Here is a 20,110-nt window from a genome sequence, read left to right on the forward strand (position 1 = left end):
CATTTTTGGGAACATGATCATAGACAACCCCTCTGCCATGACCGCCACTTTACACTTAAAGTCTGGCACAGCATAGACTCTCGATGCATGTTTGGTGAAGGAACCAACGAATATACGAAGAAAGGAATGAATGAGGTACTTGTTCTGTGCCAGGCTTGTGTTATACAGGTTCAGTTTGTTCCTCTGAGGCAAGGGCTATTTTATGCTCATTTACAGATGGGGAATCTGAGGCCCAGAGAGACACCGAGTCTTTCTCAAGTATGGATGCATTCAGAACTTGAAGGAACCTGTTGCCTTCCACTCCTCGTAGCCTGAGGGCCGGGTTTGGTGATGCCCTCCTGCTAGGCTCTAGAGAAACGGAGAAGGTCAAAGTGCCCAGTGAGGGAGGGGTTGAAGCAGAGCGAATTTCCCTACGGGACCCTGCAACCCTGAAAGTAAACCCCAGTTCTGTGGGTGAGTGAGCTCCCCACAGCTCAGGTACAAAAGCACAACGGGGATCTCAGCGCTGGGCCTCCGCTCCCAGCTGTGTGGCCTTGGCTGAGTGACAGGCCAACTTTGAACCTCAGTTTCCCCACCTGTCCAAGGGCGACATTAACAGCTTATGGTCAGCGGAAAGTACCCCACAAAGCAGGGAGGAAGGGGGCGTTTGGGAGCCTCCCCCCCACCCCCCGGCAGCCACCTAAGTGTCCTGTCCTGGCCCATCTGACGGAGTACAGGGCGGAAAGGGTGCGGGTCCTGCCCGCCCCAGCTCTGGGGGCGGAGTCTCGCTGACCAGGAGCCCAATAAATCCGCGGGCCGCCGCCGCCGGGAGCTGCCCCCTTAGGCCCCACCGCGCCCTCCTGCTGTCAGCCCTGAGCACAGCTCCCAAGGAGGCGGCCAGACGTCCGCGCGGGGGACTTGCCGCTTGCACCGGGCGCCTGGACGGAGCGAGCGGCCAGGCGGACGGACAAACAGACGCGAAGACGAAGAGGGGTGACAGGGGGGCAGACGACCTGCAGCGAGGAGCCAGAGATTTCTCGCCCAGGGAGCCCCGGGCCGCCGGGGACCACAGGGGACAGGCGCGCGGTGTCGCTGCCGCCGCTGAGCATCCTACCTGCGCGCTGTCTTGCCTCCTCGGCCGCTGCCAACTTCCCTCAGCCGAGACACGCCGGGTGGCTGGAAGGGGCTGAGAACGCGCCTGTCCCCTCCCGCGCACCTCATGGCCGCCGTCGAGGCAAAGGAGCGGGCCACGTTCGGAGCCTGGGACTACGGGGTCTTCGCCCTTATGCTGCTGGTGTCCACCGGCATCGGGCTGTGGGTCGGGGTAGCGCGAGGCGGGCAGCGCAGCGCCGAGGACTTCTTCACCGGGGGTCGGCGCCTGTCCGCCCTGCCGGTGGGCCTCTCGCTGGCCGCCAGCTTCATGTCGGCGGTCCAGGTGCTGGGGGTGCCCGCCGAGGCCTACCGCTATGGCCTCAAGTTCCTCTGGATGTGCCTGGGACAGCTGCTCAACTCTCTGCTCACTGCCCTGCTCTTCCTGCCGGTCTTCTACCGCCTGGGCCTCACCAGCACCTACGAGGTACTGCGCAGGGGCCCGGGGGGCTGAGGACCTGCCTGACTGGGAACGCGGGGACGTGGCAGGGGAGGCCCTAAGGCTCTGAACCGTGGTGCAGGGGGCCGCAGGCGGGCTGCGGGAGCCTCCGAGCTGGACAGGTGGGGAGGGTTCTGGCAAGAAGCCGCAGGCAGTGAGGCCGGGGCAGGAAGGAGGAAGAGGAGCCAGCGTCCTGGTTCTCTTTGGTGGAAACTCGCTCAGGTCGGAGCCAGGCTCGGCCAGGGGCGCGCTCACCTGTGGACAGGCACACCCCTGCCCCCCCAGGCCTGGGTTTGCGTCCACCTGAGTGATCCCCTGGTGGCAGACTCCGGATTCGAAATCAGGCTTCCCCGCAGCGCGCCTCCTACCTTCCGCACGGGGTTGCCTCTCCGCTCGGGTTTCCCAAACGTCAAACTGGCGTTATTACAAGACCTCGCTCCGGGGCAGGGAGCACAAAGATTAAAATCTTGACCGGTCGTACAGTAGGCAGCCAGTCACAGGCACTGTCTGCATCTTGCGAAAGTTGACTCAGAGCGGCGGCAGCCCCGGGGGAACGATCAGACATGAGTGGGAGCGTGTGGGACCACTGTGTACACGCTTGATGGTGCAGTCCTATGGGCACACGCCGTATGCACAGGCGCGGGGATGGTGCGTGTGCACAAGTGTGTGCAGATAGATTGGAAAGGGTGCTTGGCGGGAGCCCTCCGTCCCCCTCCTCCGTGGGCAAGAGTGTGGAGTTGGCCTCCGGTGGGCGGGCAGAAGCCAAGAGGGCGGGTGAAGGACCCAGAAGCCTCGGCCCCTGAATGGGGACTCTCCAGGTGACCACGAGCCCTCGGCTCCTCCTTGTAGTACCTGGAGATGCGCTTCAGCCGCGCTGTGCGGCTCTGCGGGACTCTGCAGTACCTCGTGGCTACAGTGAGTGGCCTCGGCCCCGTGCTCGCGCCCAGGGTCCAGCTCGCGTCAAATATCGGACGGTCACGCCCACAACCCCGCCCCCATCCTCACGACCCCACTCCCACTCTGCACAGCCTTGTCCAGGCCCCGCCCACAATCCTTCTGGCCCCGCCCCAGGAGGCTCTATTTGCAAGTCTGGGTCGCCGGCCCCCCGCAGACCTCCGGCCTGACCCCACCCCGATCCCGCATGGCCCGGCCCATCTGCCCTCAGTCAAATACCCCAGCTGTCCTCCTCCCCCTAGCTCCTTCTCAATACCCTCTTCGCACAGGTGCCCCCAGCCTCCCTGCCCTTACCCTCTATCTGCAGATGCTCTACACCGGCATAGTGATCTACGCCCCCGCGCTCATCCTGAACCAAGGTTTGAATGGGCGGGGGTGGGGAGGATGGTGGCGGGAAGGAGCCAAGGCTTAGAGGCTGGCCGGGGTGAGGGGAGGGACAGTTCTAGGAGAGAAGAATCCTACTTCATTCCCCGCAAGGCCCCAGGACAGTGAAAGCCAAGCTTTCGGCCTGCAAATTGACCTAACAGGAGGGTCTCCTTGCAGTGACAGGGCTGGACATCTGGGCGTCGCTCCTGTCTACCGGAATCATCTGCACCTTCTACACCACTGTGGTGAATGTCCCTCTACCCCCACCCCACGTGGGGCTGCATGCCCACTGAGTGGGAGAGACCCCGAGCAGGCCCCTTCACTTCCCTACCTTCCCTTTCTCCAGAGGAAGACTGTGTCCCCACTGGGCCTATTTCCTCATCTTTATTATGAAAAGTGACTTGAAAGGCTTATTGCTGAAAGCCCAGGGATAGGGCACGGCTGGATCCAGGGGCTGCAGGAGAGCCCTCTGTGTTCTGTCCCATCTGTTAAGAACCTCGTTGGCTCTGGGCTTCCGTCCCTTTGGGCTGCATTCTAGCAGAAAGTGAGTTCCTGTTTCAGGATGGACTGCCTGAAGTCCCAGGAGGGTTCTGTCTGGCTGGCACTGATGTTCGGTGAAGGATGAGCCATTCGCAGAGGTGTGGGGAGCTAGGATGTTCTGTTGGCTATTCCTGGAGTTGGGGGCAGGGTTAGCCTCACCTGAATGACCTGGAACTGCGGAAGGGGCTTCTCCAAAGGAAGAAGGAGAAGCTGCCCAGGGAAGGCAAAGATGTGAAGGCTGGATGGGTAAAAACAACAGCTAATAATACCAGTAGTAGTAATAATGATAATAATAGTGGCAGCCATCACTCACTGAACACTTGTATGTGCCAGATGCTCTTCCAAATATTTTTCTTGTATTAATTAATTTATTCCTTGCAATGATACCCTGAAGAAGGTACTATTATTAACCCCATTTTACAGATGAGGAAACTGAGGCAGAGAAGACCATTGGTCCCAGCCACTACTGGAGGCCAGGCCAAATCCCCGCCAGGTCCCCCACCTGACTCCTCCGCCCTCCCACCTCTGCTCTGTCCTACAGGCCGCAGACAGATCCCTATCTGACATCCTCTCTCCCTCTCTGTTGCACCTTGCAGGGCGGCATGAAGGCTGTGATCTGGACGGACGTATTTCAGGTCCTAGTGATGCTGAGTGGTTTCTGGGTTGTCCTGGCTCGTGGAGCTGTGCTTGTGGGTGGACCTGGGCAAGTACTCGAGCTTGCCAAGAACCACTCCCGGATCAACCTGATGGAGTACGTGAAAATGTAGAGGGAGATATGGCCAAATGATGGAGCTGGCACCTCTGCCCTGGGAGAAGCCAGCCAATGCCGCCTCCCTGGAAGCCCTTCCTGCTCCCCTCCCCAGACAGAAAACCTAGACAAAACCCTGGCTTCCCCTCTCTGGGGACTGAAGGCTCTCTGTGATCCCAGTTAGGCACAGAAAAAAATGTTTTTTGAATACATGTGGATGACTCAATAAACCCATGAACTTTTAATCTGGCAAACTCCTATTCACACTTCAAAATCTAGCCCCAAATGTCCCTTTAAGACCCATCAGGTCCAGAATAGGCATCTGGGGCAACCTGGAGGGGAGAAGTCAGTGTAGCATTCCCACATGGCTGACTGTCCCCGTCCTCATCCAGCTTTGACCTGGACCCGAGGAGCCGCTACACGTTCTGGACTTTTGTCGTGGGCGGCACGTTGGTGTGGCTCTCCATGTACGGGGTGAACCAAGCCCAGGTGCAGCGCTACGTGGCCTGTCGCACAGAGAGGCAAGCCAAGCTGTGAGTATTTGGCAGGGTGCCTCTGGGATGTGCTGCCCCCTTCCTCCACCCCGAGACCACCTCTCCCCTCCAGGGCTGTGCTCGTCAACCAGCTGGGCCTGTTCCTGATCGTGTCCAGCGCTGCTGCCTGTGGCGTCGTCATGTTCACGTTCTACCTTGACTGTGACCCTCTCCTGGCGGGGCGTATCTCTGCCCCAGACCAGGTGAGTCTGGTCCAGGCTCCTAGGCCACTCCTATCCACCCACCCCCACTGAGAACCTCTGAGTGAGTCACTGGGAGTGAGGGTGGAAAAGTATTCCTAGTGGAGAGATAGCCTGTGCAAATGTCCAGAGGCAGGAAAGAACTCAACACAGAGGAGGATCTGGGAGGTGATGCAATGTTATGGGGAGGGGAGGGGCATTTCAGACTCCCTGAGGGATATCAAGGAGGCCATGGGACCACAGTCCAGCATGAAATGATGACACTGCCAATAACGACCAGCTCTCACGTCCCAAGTACCTGCACTGTGCCTCACGCCCCTTCATGAACATGAACACGCCCCTTTCAACATGTGATGAGGCCAAGACTGCCCTGGCCCTTGATTTACAGATGAGAAACTGAGGCAGGAGATCAGAAGTGAAGCAATCGCCTGAGGTCCACAGGCAAGACAGGGGTAGCACCAAGGCCAGGACCCAGACGTGCTCACCCTGGGGGGAGCTCTGGCCATGGGGTTCAGAGTCCATGGGGTCGGATCCCAGACTGCCTCTGTAACCTCAAGCAAGGAGTGACCCTCTTTGGCCTCACCGGCTTCATCAGTAAAGTGGGAATGACCCAGGATCACAGAGTCAGTCAAGAAGCACGCACTGAGTGCCCACTCAGTCTGGTCGGTACTGGGTGTTGGGAATGTGCAGTGTGAGGACAGATAGAGGCCTCACCCTCGGGGCCTTGCTGTCCTGGAGGTTGACCCCTGACCCCCTTCAGTACATGCCCCTGCTGGTGCTGGACATCTTTGAGGACCTGCCTGGAGTCCCCGGGCTCTTTCTGGCCTGTGCCTACAGTGGGACCCTCAGGTGAGTGACCCTGCTTTCTCACTTGGCCACATCTGAGCCCCTGGGGCCTCGTCATAATGTTCTGAGCACGTCCAGCATTTACTGCTCAGCCCCTAGTAAGTGGGGTCCTGTGGAAGGCATACCCTGAGCACAAGGACCCCAGATCTGGGATCTTTACCCCTTATTACCCAGCAGGGTTACACTCGATTCCTTTCCCTTTCTTCTTTCTGTCCTCCCTCCCTCCCTCAAACAAATGTTTGTTGAGCGCCTATGGGGCAGGTACTGCTGTTCTAAATATTGGGGCACAGCTGTGACCAAGCGGTCCCCCACTCCTGCCCTCGGGGGCCTCACGCTCTGGCAGTTTCAGATCTCCCCTGACTTCTGGTCGCATCGCTGCTCCTGCTGTGACCAGAGTCTATGTGGCTGTTCTCTGCACCCCATCACTGCTTTGTAATGAGGCCTTGTGTCATTAATGTTCTCAGTCATGGGTGTCCTTGCTCCCGTGAGGGTTCTCAGGTCTGTGGGGAGAGTGGGGAGGTGGACCTCTCCTCTACTCTTGAGGGATTCTGCTGCCCAGGCCTCTGCCCTTGGCTTGGGTTGGGTCCTGGCAGGCCAGTTGGTGTGGGTAGCTGGGGGCCTCCTCCAGCAGGTAAGCCCTGGGGGCAAGAGGTGGCCAGTCCCTTGAAGTGGCCTGAGGATGCCCACCTCCTTTGTACTCCCCTCTCCCAGCACCGCATCCACCAGCATCAATGCCATGGCTGCCGTCACTGTAGAGGACCTCATCAAACCTCGGCTGCCGAGCCTGGCCCCTCGGAGACTGGTCATCATCTCCAAGGGGCTCTGTGAGTTGGGGGAACCTGGGTGGGGGGGCAGGGAAGCCTCTCCCCACTGACAGAGCCATCCCCACCCGCTACAGCGCTCATCTACGGCTCAGCTTGTCTCACCGTGGCGGCTCTGTCGTCTCTGCTGGGGGGCGGTGTCCTCCAGGTAGGTACCCCCCCTCCCCCACCGCCTCCAATCTTCCCAAGAGGTGAGGCCTCATCCACTTTGAGGCTCAGAGAAGGCTGTGCGTGTCGATGGCAGAACTGAGTTCTGACACTCCACCAGCAGGATGGCCGCAGCCTGGCCTGAGACAGGGATGCTGGGAGGTGGGAGTAGTGACCTGGGGGCAAGAAGGGCCTCCTCCTGGCATGGTCATGGTCATGGAACCAGATTTGTCAAGAGAGAGAATCTGCATCTCTGGGAGAGAGCTGAGAATAGGGCATCCCTTCCCCTTTAGAGAAACTGAGGCGTAGAGGAGTCTCAAGACCCCCAGTGGAGTTCCCCAGGTCTTCCTTTCCCAGCGGGTAAACTGAGGCTAAGAAAGGTGGGATGACTCTGCCTTCAGTCCCACTCCCACCCACTCTCCCAGGGCTCCTTCACTGTCATGGGGGTCATCAGCGGCCCCCTCCTCGGAGCCTTCATCCTGGGGATGTTCGTCCCCACCAGCAACACACCGGTGAGTATTAATACACCGACGAGGGACTAGGAGTGCGAGGGGTCAACACCGACCCCCGCTGACACTGGGTCCCTCCCCAGGGAGTCCTGTCGGGGCTGGCAGTGGGCTTGGCGCTGTCGCTGTGGGTGGCCGTGGGCGCCACTCTGTACCCGCCTAGCGCGCAGTCCATGGGGGTCCTTCCGTCATCAGCTGCCGGCTGTGCTGTGCCCTCAGCCAACGCCTCTGGTCTCCTGGACCCTCTTCTCACCGCCAACGCCTCGGGCAGGGTCTCCAGGTAAGCTCTGAGCCGGGAAGCATGGCCAGAGAGTGTGTGGTTGGAGAGATCCTGAAGCTGAGTCCCTACTGGGAAGGAGAAGGTGCGGGCGGGGCTTGGGGAGCAGGGAGTAGGGCATTCCCCGCAGAGGAGAAAGTGCAAACTCTCTGAGGCCAGGGTTCAGGTAGTGCATGCCAACTGTGGTGAGGTTAGAGCGGATTTAATGGCAGAAGAAAGGATACGTGAGATGAGGTTCAACCAGAGAAATCGGATTCTTTTTAAACTGTGATATCACTTACAGGCCATAAAATTAGCCATTTAACAGCGGTTTTTAGTATATTCACCAGGTTATCCAATCATCACCACTATCTCAAGAACATTTTCATTACCTCAAAAACAAAAAAGACAAAAGCCCCAAACCCTGTACAATTTAACAGTCACCGCCCGTTTCCACCTCCCGCTAGCCCCTGGCTTCCCCGGTGGCTCAGCTGGTAAAGAATCCACCTGCAGTGCGGAAGACATGGGTTCCATCCCTGGGTTGGGAAGATCCCCTGGAGAAGGGAATGGCTGCCCACTCCAGTATTCTGGCCTGGAGAATTCCATGGACTGTATAATCCATGGGGTCACAAATGGTTGGACAGAACTGAGCGACTTTCACTTCCAGCCCCAGGCAACCTCTAATCTACTTTCTGTTGCTATGGACTTGCCTGCTCAGGACATTTCGTATAAATGGAATTGTGCAACATGACCTGTTGGGTCCAGCTGCCTTCACTCAGAATGATGTTTTGTGTGTGTGTGTGTGTGTAATAAAGTTTTATTAAAGTATAAAGGAGACAGAGAAAGCTTCTGACACAGGCATCAGAAGGGGGCAGAAAGGGTACCCCTCTGTTAGTCTTCAGCTGGGTGTTATATAGTCACTAGCAGTCTGTTAATGAAAAGAAAGGAATGTCTTAAAACTCAGAATGCCACCAGGCCCCTCACCCATAAATTGCATTTTGTGTTAATCCTGGCACCAGATGATTCATCCCAGGCCATGAAACAACTGACTTGAATCTTGTAGAAGGGCAGATTACCATACAAATAGTTTTGTTTACATAGATTAGGGGAACAATATCTGAGTATAACATACTGGTTTGTGAAGTAGGCTCTGAGCCATTTGGCAGAATCCACTTGAAGACAGAGTCTGGGGTAAATGCATAACACATTAACATAGCTTAAGACAAACATTTCCATAAGAAAAATGCATTGGTTAACTCAAGGTTTGAGAATAGTTAGCTTCAGGTGAAACCAGGTGTCATGGCAACACGGTATTTTAAGAGAAACCTCCTTTTAAATTTGTACAGAGAAGGAAAAATATCGCTAGTTTGTTTCCTCCTGCCGCTTAAGAGAGATAAAAATGTCTGACACTTGCAGCTTATTTCCTCCATTTGGAGACCTCTGACCTTCCTGTCTGTTACCCTCTCAGTGTTTGATATACAATAGTCACTCCAAAATGCTTGTTGATAATTATATCTTATTCCAAAAAGTACTAATCCTATGGACAAAATCCACTGGGTCAATTTTGGTATAGAGCTTTGGACTAGAAAGACACTTTAAACAAAACCGCATCAATTTTTAAGCCAACAAAGAAATCTTTTCACATATCACTGACATATATATTCCTCCAGATTCTACTTAGACATTTCTAGTGATGGGTAAATCACTCCTTAAGAAGACAGTCTACTCCATTTTGACATCTCTTAAGCATTAAAATAATTAAATTCGGATGTCTTATAACTTGTACTCATCAACCCAAACTTTGCCTTCTTAATTGACACAGTGCAGTTCTTCATTCTATATGTAAACCACCCTGTAAATACTTGAAGCCAATAAGTATGACCTCTCTCTCCATCTAAAGCTCGTTTTCATCCCTAGAAAGCATTTTTCCCATGTCAAACAGCCAAAAATATTTCCAACAATTTAATGGTTGACTTCATAAACAAACTTGAAGTCAATCTAGCCACTCTCCAGGAGAATATCTGAGAGTGCTGCATCTTGAAGAAAATAAAATTTCAGATACAATATAGTCAGTCAGAAGTAGAGCTACCAATGGTGTTGCCCTAGATTTCTGTACAGTTAAAGACTGAGTTACCTATTATAAAGGCTAAAATATTGAAACCATGCTAAAGAATTCCTCACATCTTTTACTTCATTCAGGTTGGCATCCTACTAAATTTGGTGATCTGTGCAACTAATAAGAATGTTTAAGAGTGACCAACAGTAGTAATTCACATCCCGTAACATCTCTAAATTGCTGAGCAAAGAAATCTGCTTCTTGAATTCTTAAGAACAAGTCTTTAAGAAAAGAACAAATTCTTCTATTTTCAAGAGACATTAAGTATGTTTTCCTCTATGTCTGTGCTAAAAAACAACTTATTATTGATTACAACCATACTTGAACTTTCTGCACAGTTTCAGAAAGGTTAATATAAAATATGCCTTCTTATGCAGTGTGCAAATTGCCTTTAGAAAGACGGATGTTTTAAGAATATGACTATTTCCCAAAAAGGAATAAATAGAGAAGATTAAATTTTCAGTGATTTAGCTATATAGACTAAATCACAAGATTAAGAAGTTACTAATAAAGAAGGAAGCTGAACTATAAGTAGTAAATGGTAGTTACTAGGAGAGTATGGTCTATCTGTTAGAGATAGTGATAATATTGGGAGTAGTGATGGTGTATATTACTGTTCAGTTTACACATTGCACCTGTGTTTCCAGATAAGGGATTAAATGGGTGCTAAAATGCAACTTGTGCACCCCGTGTTAAGACTTGCAACCCTAGAATGGAAGGCACCTTAACAGGGGCATCATTTTAAAATTCACCTGGGCAGAAGGGGCACTATTTTGTAACGGTGACCTTAAACAAGTAGACCATCAGTTATTTCCCCAGCAAATATATTTATTTGGGATCAGCAAATAATTGCAATTTGGAGTCTGTAACCATTCCAAGCCACATGCAAGTCCCCATACGGCAAGCCAGGGAGAATGCTTTTAACAGAACGATGTTTTTAAGGTTTGTCCACACTGTAGTGTGTCTCGGTGCTTCATTCCTTTTATGACCTCAGAGTATTTCACTGAATGGATGGACCAATTTTGTTGATCCTTCATCAACTGATGGACATTTGGGTAGTTGCTACTTTTTGGTGATTGTGACTAGTGCTGCTATGAACATTTGTGTCCAAGTGCTGGTGTGGACATACATTTTCTTTTTTCTTGGTATATACCTAGGAGTAGAATTGCTGGGTCATATGGTAATTCTACATTTAGCTTTTAAGAAACCACCAGATTATTTTGCATAGCCACTGCATCATTTTACATTCCTACCAGGAATGTATAAAGACTCCAACTTCTCCACATCCTTGCCAATACTTATTATTATCTCCTTCTTTTTTCTGAATTCTAACCATTGTACTGGGTATGAAATAATACTCATTGTGGTTTTGATTTGCATTTCCCTAATGACTAATGATATCGACAGTCTTTTCATGTGCTTATTGGCCATACTTATATCTTCTTTGAACAAATGTCTTCTCAAATCCCTTGCTCATTTTTAAATCGGGTCATTTGTCTTTTCATATTGAGTTCTAATTTATGTGTTCTTTATATCTTTATTCTTGATGTTAGATCTTTATCAGATGTGTGATTTGCAAATATCTTCTTCCATTCTGTGGGTTTTCTTTTCATTCTGTTGACAGTATCCTTTGATACACAAAAGTTTTCCATTTGGATAAAGTTCAATTTATCCTTTTATTTTTTCTTTTTTACTGGAGTGGGTTTCCATTTCCTGCTCCAGGGGATCTTCCTGACCCAGGGATCAAACCTGCGTCTCCTGCATTGGGAGGTGGGTTCTTTACCACTGAGCCATCAGGGAAGCCCTGTATGTTTGTTTTGTTTGGCCATGCTGTGCTGCTTGCGGGATCTTAGTTCCCTGACTAGGGGTTGGACACAGGCCCTCAGTAGTTAAAGCATGGAATCCTAACCACTGGACTGTCAGGGAATTACCTCCGTTTTCTTTGGTTGCTTGAGCTTTTGGTGTCATATCTAAGAAAGTGTTGCGAAACCCGTGGTCATAAAGATTCTTGCCTGTTTTCTTCTTAGAGCTTAATTTGGTTTGATTCTGAGGGTGATAAGAAGAAACAAGAGGCAACCTGAGTTACATTTTATTTGTATGTGTTCAGTCATGTCTGACTTTTTGCAACTGTAGCGGACTGTAGTGTGCCATGGAATTTTCCAGGCAGGAATACTGGAGTGGGCTGCCATTTTCTCCTCCAGGGGATCTTCCTGACCTAGGGATGAAACCCATGTCTTTTGCACCTCCTGCACTGGCAGGCAGATTCTTCACTGCGCCACCTAGGAAGCCCTGAGTTACATTTTAGTGATATTCCTCTGCTTGTGTGTAGACAATGCCTGAAGGTGTTGGTGGGATAACAAGAAGGAAGGCAAACTGGCATACACCCATACAAGCAATCACGAAGGACTGGGCTGGGTTGTGAGAGTGTAGACAGGAGGAAGCAAATGGAATGGATTTTAGACTCATGCTCATCTCTATCTCTCTCTTAGCCTGGAAATGGACCCTGATCAGCAGACCTTAGCTGACAACTTCTACGCCATTTCCTATCTCTATTATGGTGCCTTGGGCACACTGTGCACTGTGCTATGTGGAGCCCTTGTCAGCTGCCTGACGGGTGAGGAGGACATATGACATCCTTAGAGGTCACCTTGTCCACCTTCTGCCTCTAGGACCCACAGGGAGGGGAAGGAGGGCCCTTCTGTCAGTCGAGCGGCCACTGTATACTAGCCACATCTGCACCCTTGTTGCTGCATCGCTTTCAGGACACCTTCCACCTTGTGGGACTTGTCCTGTTTTGCAAAGGCAGGAACTGAGGCATCTCCTCTCCACCTCTCTATTCCCTGTTCAACCCCAAAGATAATGCCTTTGCTGGAGGATGGCGGGAGAGGGGCGAGGGGAAGGAGGGGAGGGCGGAGGCGGCACAAGACGCTGTCCTTGGTGCTGAAATAGCTTTTCCCCGAAGTCTTGGCAACTCCGCACCCGTCTGGGAGTTCTGAATCCTGAAGTGGAAAGAGATTAAAAGAAATCAATAGTGATAAGAGTACCTATTCCCTCTTCCTGAGTCTCAGACTTCCCATTCACCAGGGCTGTACTGAGTCCTTCCCCAAGTTGGCCGATATTCTAGACACTGGGGACACAGCAGCAAATGGAGCCATATGCTGGACACTCCTGGCCACCCACTGTTGTCTATTACAACCTCTCACTGTGTAGATGAGAAAGTGAGGCCCAGAGAGGGGCAGAGACTTGCCAGTGTCCCCACTGGGTCACTGTCAGATCTGGGTTTGGAAGCCATCAGAGATCTCTCTTTTCTTCCCCAGCGCTTGGTCTCCAGTTCTCCCGCCACCCTCACTAAATAGCCCCATTTTCTCTCTGCCCCCTCAGGCCCCACCAAGCGCGGTGCCCTGGGTCCCGGTCTGCTCTGGTGGGACCTCATGCGGCAGACAGCATCAGTGGCCCCCAAGGAAGAGGTGGCCGCCCTGGATGACAGTTTGATGAAGGTCAGTCTCAGGGCTGGGATCCCAGAGCAGGGGGAGGGGCAGTGAAGTGGCTTCAGGTGCTCTGTTTGTGGTCTTAACTCAGGGAAGTGACATGGTGAGTCACCGTCTTCGTCTTTCTCAACTTCGCCTTACTGCCAGTGGGAAGGCTCAGCTGGGAGCTAGTGCATCTTCAACACTTTCTATTACTCACTTTAACAAGGACTGAGCAGACTTTCATACTGTTCATTTTCATTGTATCTGTTTTTACAATTACCTCCAATCTGTGGCAAGTGAAACTGGCTTGCCTTTCAGTTATTGATATAAAGTCTCTCCCCAAAATAAAATTGCTTAATTCAAAAGTGAGTCAACTTAGAAAAAAGCTTACATAAGAAACATGACAGGGGGTAGATCAACATTGACCAGAGCCGTGTGGTTGCTATGGGAATGCCCCGAGTTTGGGAAACACGGTCCCTGGGGGATCTGATCCAGGTCTGCTCCTGCTTTGGATTCCCTGTTTCATTCCATTATTTATTAAGCACTTGCTGTGTACCCAGACATGCTCTGGCAGGAGCAGAAGAAAGCTAAACCAAGAAAGGAATAGGATCTAAGCAGGGGGTGAGTATTAGGAAGAAAATAAAGCAGGATATGGTGATGGATGAGGTGACATTATTAATGTCCAGAATGAGAAGGAGACAACTACTGGGAGATCTGAGGGAAGGGCATTCTTGGTGGAGGGCACAGCAGATGCAAAGGCCCTGAGGTCAGAACAGATGCAATGGTGAGAGCAGGGATTTGGGATCTGAAGTGTTTTAAAGCTTCCTCCCGCTGCTGTGGGGAAATAATTTATTTTCTTGAAGAACAGGTAGAGTCAGAGAGAGGAGAGGGGCAGGCATCCATGGATGCATGGATGGGGTGGACCATAGGTGACATGGCCATGGGAGAGAGAAGTGGATGGAAGTTTTGGAGGCAGAAAGGACAGGACTTGCCAAGGTGATATTGTGCCACTCTTCCCAGGCTCTGTCCTCCCAGATCTTCTGTCCCCATCTGGAGACTATCTGAGCTGACACAGCACAAGTGAGGTCTCTGACAGGGGCTTTCTTCTCCCCTCCCCCCAGGGTGCTGAGGAGTTGCCCCCTGGAGCCAAGAGGCATCCTGACTTTCTGCCCACTGATGAGGACCATCTGCTCTACCTGGGTCAGAAGGAGGTGAATGGAGCTTGTTCCAGGACACCCGGCAGTGAACACAACAAAGGTCTTGACCTGCAGGAGACAGACCTCTGAACCAGCTGGGGGCTGACCACCTGGGATGGGACCTCAGGGGGGCCCATCCTAGGCCACGGGCCAATGGCCTTGGGCTCTGATTGGTTAGGTCACATCATATGCAAATAAACCTGGAGCTGCACAACCCCGCCCTATGGGAAGAGGTGAAGCCCTGCCTCCAGAAGATCATTTTATCCTGCCTCCTGCTTCCAGCCAGCCCCAAGTCTTAGATGCTATACCCCTGCCCATTCTCCCAAAACACAGCCAGAGTTTTCTCTACCTATAAGAGAAAGAGGTTGGAGTCCCCTCTGGACAATATAGAAAACCCCCAAGCCCAACATTGGAGTCTGAGAAAGACCCCAGGTCTTCCCTGGGAGGTATCTGAACCTTAGCATTGATTTTGGAGGTCCTCAGGCCCAAATCCCTGTAACCCACTTCACAAGTAGGGCAACTGAGGCCTGCAAATGGTCATTGACTCGGCCAAGTTCACAGAACAAAACAGAGATTCATTGAGAGTTGGAGACCAACTCTCCCTCCTTCATCTCCTCCCTGTTTTCCTCCCTTTGGCCTCTGATCTTGGGAGCAGAAAGACAGGAGAAATGAGAAATAAGGTTGTCAGCCTTCCTCCTGTGCTTGGACACTTTTATCCATCTCATCCATTAAGGACCATGGACCAAATTTACAGAGGAAGAAACTGAGGCTCAGCAACTCCAGTCAGGGAAGGGACAAGCCTAGGTGCTGCATGATGCTGAGGTTCCATCAATGACATGTCACTGGGGTACAGAGTAAGATGGGCCGGGTGAGCTCACGTACCAGAGATGCATCTGACTGTCTAACCCTTGGTTGGAGTCTTCATCCACACATATCAAACAAATGGACTCTTGATGTTCTGTCCTCTCTGAAAAATCATTCTGGCTGTCACCTTAAATCTCTGCAGTCAGATCTGAGTGTAAATCTCTGTATCTCTTGCCCCGAGCCTGCGAAGAATAAGCCTGAGTATTTAAAAGCATCAGAGCAAGACGATCACTCCTGTACCAGAGTGCATTATACTGTCCTTCCAGACATACAGTTCCTTTCCCCTCCTGACTCACTCCAAAGACTTCCCTCCTCACTGCCCTTTTCACCCCATCCATGCATCAGTCACTAGGGTTTCTGAGAGCTGCCTGTACCCACCTCTATCCGTGCATCTGACATGGTTCCCATGGCCTCCCGGGAAACACGCTCTGCTCACTTAGAAGTTGGGGCCCCTGTACTAGGTTAAATATGGTACCCTCAAAATTCATGTCTACCTGGAAAACTCAGAATGTGAACTCCATTGAAAATAGGGTCTTGGCAGGTATCCTTAATTGAATTAAGATAAGGTCATACTGGATTGGGATGGGCCCTGAATCCAATGATTGTGTCCTTATTAGAAGAGGAGAAAAGATACAGGCCCACAGGGAGAAAATCATGAGGACACAGAGGCAGAGATTAATGTACCTACAAGCCAAAGGATGCCAAGGGTTGCTGGAGCCACAGAAGCTGGGAGATGGGTACAGGAGGGATTCTCTCTTGGAGCCTTCAGAAGAAGCATGGCCCTGCCAGCATCTTGATTTCACACTTCAGGCCTCCAGTACTGCTTAAAAATAATAATAGTTTCTATTGTTTTAAGTTGTGGCAGCCTCAGGAAATGAATACATCCCTCCTGATCTCTCAGAGGCCTGAACCTCTCTGCAGGCTGCTTTATGGATACCTTTAGATTTGGACTTAAAAGTGACCATCACAAATTTAGAATCCATGGCTGAATAAAGTGGGACAGACTTTGGACTCATTGATGGTCCTTCCGCAAAGCAGGGCCTAGATTCGGGGAGGGGCAGTGGTTGGGGCCAAGGCTGCCCAGTGCAGGCAGAACAAGCTGATCTGGCTGCTGGTTTAGACATCCAGCCATGTTGTCCTGGGTATCAGTAGCTCATCCCTTAGTATTGCTGAGTAATAATACTCCACTGTATGGATGGACCACAGTTTGCTCATTCATTCACTCACGTTCATGTTACTTCCAGCTTTTGGCTATTGCAAATAAAGTTGCTAAGAACATTAGTGTACAAGTTTTCTAACATACACTTGAATTTCTCTTGGGTCAATTCCTAAGAATGAAGTGGCTGGATCCAATGGTAGGTGAATGTTTATTTAAGAAACTGTTGGGACTTCCTTGGTGGCTCAGTGGTAAAGAATCAGCTGCCAATGCAGGAGACACAAGTTCGATCCCTGGCCTGGGAAGAGTCCACATGCCATGGGGTGACTAAGCCCGTGCTCCACAGCTAGTGAAGCCGGCCATCCTAGAGTCGGAGCTCTGCAACAAGAGAAGCCACCGCAATGAGGAGCCCACGCACCGCAACAAAGAGTAGCCACTGCTCGCCACAATTAGAGAAAACCCAAGTGCAGTGACAAAGACCCAGCACAGCCAAATTAATCCATTTTTTTACCTGTCAAACTGTTTTCCAAAGCTGTTGATTCATTTCACATCACAAACAAATGTATGAGCTTCAACTGCTCAAAATACTTCACAGAACATACTTTGGTCCATCCTTTTAATTTTGCCCATTCCAGTGCCTGTGAGGTAGTATTTCACAGTGGTGTTGATTTATATTTCTCTGATAACCAAAGATGTTGAACATCTTTTCACATGCTTGTTATTTATCCAAGTAGTTTTGTCCAAGTGTTGTTCAAACTTTTGCCTATTTTTTTTTCTTTTGCACAACTTTCGGTTAGATTTTTTATTTTCTTATTGCTGCAAAAATTATTTTCATATTCTGGATACAAGTTCTTCACCAGTTATGTTTTCTTCCAACTTGTGTCTTGCCTCTTCAGTTGCTTAAGATTGCCTTTGAAAGATAAGAATTGTAGCTTTGATTGACCAAAACTTATCTTTTTCCCCCTTTTTTTCTCTCTGTGGCAAAACTTACACATAAAAGTCATGATTTTAACCATTTTCAAGGGTATAGTGGCATTAAGTACATTTAGACCATTGTACCATCACCACCATCCATCTCTAGAACTTTTTACTCATCTGAAACTCTGTAACCATGGATGCTAATTCCTCATTCTCCTCTCTGCCCAGCACCTGGTAGCCACCATTATATTTTCTCTGTCTATGAGTTTGACTATTCTAGGAGTTCATTTAAGTGGAATCATATGTTATTTGGCCTTTTGTGTCTGGCTTACTTCATTTAGAATAATGTCTTCAAGGTTCATTCATACTGTAGCAAGTGTCAGAATTTCCTTCCATTTAAAGGCTGATTAATATTCAATGGTATACATATATACATTTCCTTTATATGTATATATATACCATTTACCATATTTTATCATCCATTCATCCATCAGTAGACATCTGGCTTGTTTCCATCATTTAGCTATTGTGAATAATACTGCTGTGACATTAATAGCAAAATATCTTGTCAATATTTGCTTTCATTTCTTTTGGGTTTTTTACCCAGAAGTAGAGAACTGAGGGCTTCCCTGGCAGCTCATTGGTAAAGAATCTGCTTGCAATGCAGGAAACCCTAGTTCAGTCCTTGAGTCAGGAAGATCCCCTGGAGAAGGAAACAGTAACCCATTCTGGTATTCTTGCCTGGGAAATCCCATGGACAGAGGAGCCTGCTGGGCTACAGTCCATGGAGTTGCAAGAGTCACACATGACTTAACAACTAAACCACCACCACCACCAGAAAACTGGATCATACTGTAGTTCTGTTTAATTTTTTTAATACAGTTTTCATTCCTATTTTAAATACTGTTTACATTCCTATCAAATATTAACAGACATAAAAGGAAAAATTGCCAGTAACACAATAATAGTAAGGAATTTTAACACCCCACTTACATCACCTGACATGTCATCCACGTAGAAAATTAATAAGAAAAATCAGCCTTTAGATATGTGGAATCTAAAAAATAAAGCAAGTGAATGAATATAACAAAACAGAAAGAGACTCGTGTATATAGAAAACAAACTAGTACTTACTAGCAGGGAGAGGGAAGGCAGAAAGGGTAAGATAACAGTGGAGGATTAAGAGGTACAGACTAATATGTATACAATAAATAAGCTACAAAGATACACCACAGGGATATAACCAATATTTTATAGCAACTCTAAATGGAATATAATCTATAAAAATTTTGAATCACCATGTTGTACACCTGAAACCAATATAACACTATAAATCAACCATACCTCAATAAGAAAAAAGGAAGTAATGCAACTGATTTGGGGATGTTGATTTACGTCCTGCAACGTTGTATTTTAGAACTCTGATGAATTCATTTATGAGTTCTAACAGGTTTTTTACAGAATTTTCCCTGTTTTCTACATATGAGATCATGTCATCCACCAAAAGAGATAATATTATTTTTTCTTTTTCAATTTGGATGCCTTTGATCTCTTTTTCATGCCTAATTGCTGCAGCTAGAACTTCCAATACTATGTTGAAAAAAGTAGCAAAAGCAGACATCCTTGTCTTAATCCTGATCCTAGGGGAAAAGCTTTCAGTCTATCACCATTGAGTATGATGTGAGCTGTGGGGTTTTCACAAGTGGTCTTTATTATGTTAAGGTAGTTTCTTTCTATTCTTGGCTTGTTGAGTGTTTTTATTAAACAAAAAAAATGTTGATTTCTGGCAAACGCTTTTTTTCCCTGCACCAGTTGAGATAGTCATGTCGTTTTTTTTGTTGTTGTTGATTAATGTGGGATATTATATTGATACTTTCTTATGTTGGACTATCTTTGTATTCCAAAAATAAGCCCTGCTTGGTCATGCCGTTTAACCTTTGTCATGTACTGCTGAAACCAGTTTGCTAGTATTTTGCTGAGAATTTTTGCATCAATGTTTATAAGAGATACTGGTCTATACTATTCATTTTCTATAGTATTCTTCTCTGGCTTTGGTATCAGGGTAATGCTTTTTTTTTTTTTTTTTTTTTTGAGGTTGATGCCTGTTGTGTTCAATCTATGAAATTTTTGCTTAATTTAAGATCACTAAGGCCTTCTTCTTAATTTCCTTCTAGAAACTACATTTGGTTTTGTTTTTTTAATATTTATTTAAAATATTTTGGCTGCATTGGGTCTTAACTGTAGCATGCAGGGTCTTTTGTGGTGTGGGGGCCTAGTTACCCCACAGCCTGTGGGATCCTAGTTCTCCAGCTAAGGATGGAACCCATGCCTCCTGTATTGGAAGGCAGATTCTTAACCAGTGGACTACCAGGGAAGTCCCTACATTATTTGGAGTTAAAATTTTGTATGAAAAGTTTTTCTATTTCTAATCCCAAGTGAACTACCTTGGCTTTTTTTTTTTTAAACAAATGGGGAAAAAAATGTATGGGGTTATTTCTGGACTCTCCGTTATGACCCACTAGTCTACTTCTCTATCCCAGGGTTTTGCATCCTGAGCATTACTAATATATGTGGCTGGACCATTCTCTGTGGCAAGGACTGTCCTGTGCATCGTAGGACACTCAGCAGCATCCTTGCCCTTCACCAGATGCTCAGAGCACATCATTACCCCCCTAGTCTTGACAACTAAAAATGTCTCCAGACAGTGCCCAATATCCCCTGGGGGGTACAAAACCGCCCCTGGGTGAGAACCTCTGGTGTGTCTGTACCAGTGCCACCTGTCTTGATTAGCAGAGCTTCATAGTAAGCCTCAGCAGAGATCAGGGCCTCTGAGCCTCTGAATGACACTACTCAACCCTAGTCCAAGAAAATGGGCCAGTGTGGGCGAGGAACACATCGGGGTCAGA

General features: G+C 49.1%; 1 protein-coding gene across 2 annotated transcripts; it reads left to right on the forward strand.

Moving 5' to 3' along the window:
• The first annotated feature begins 255 nt into the window (after window positions 1-255).
• SLC5A5 (solute carrier family 5 member 5) lies at window positions 256-14,504 on the forward strand. 2 transcript variants are annotated; one of them, XM_043467320.1, is made up of 15 exons: window positions 599-1,555; window positions 2,417-2,482; window positions 2,829-2,880; window positions 3,065-3,132; window positions 4,024-4,178; window positions 4,568-4,708; window positions 4,782-4,911; window positions 5,669-5,757; window positions 6,466-6,578; window positions 6,653-6,723; window positions 7,148-7,234; window positions 7,315-7,508; window positions 12,090-12,214; window positions 12,982-13,097; window positions 14,192-14,504. In XM_043467320.1, exons 1-15 carry the CDS (start codon window positions 1,199-1,201, stop codon window positions 14,354-14,356), a joined length of 1,929 nt encoding a protein of 642 aa, XP_043323255.1. In that variant the 5' UTR covers window positions 599-1,198; the 3' UTR covers window positions 14,357-14,504. The 2 variants fall into 2 exon arrangements, with proteins under 2 accessions (XP_043323256.1, XP_043323255.1); XM_043467321.1 differs by lacking the exons at window positions 12,090-12,214; window positions 12,982-13,097; window positions 14,192-14,504 and adding an exon at window positions 7,952-8,008 and having other exon boundaries at window positions 256-1,555.
• Window positions 14,505-20,110: the final 5,606 nt, after the last annotated feature.

This window comes from Cervus canadensis, chromosome 4 (assembly GCF_019320065.1).
Source record: "Cervus canadensis isolate Bull #8, Minnesota chromosome 4, ASM1932006v1, whole genome shotgun sequence".
NCBI classification, from domain to species: domain Eukaryota; kingdom Metazoa; phylum Chordata; class Mammalia; order Artiodactyla; family Cervidae; genus Cervus; species Cervus canadensis.

Coding starts and splice junctions, on each gene's coding strand:
- SLC5A5 (XM_043467320.1), top strand. CDS start 1,199: ATGGCCGCCGTCGAGGCAAAGGAGCGGGCCACGTTCGGAGCCTGGGAC. Junction 6,724..7,147: donor TGGGGGGCGGTGTCCTCCAG/GTAGGTACCCCC, acceptor CCACTCTCCCAG/GGCTCCTTCACTGTCATGGG. Junction 12,215..12,981: donor CCTTGTCAGCTGCCTGACGG/GTGAGGAGGACA, acceptor CTGCCCCCTCAG/GCCCCACCAAGCGCGGTGCC.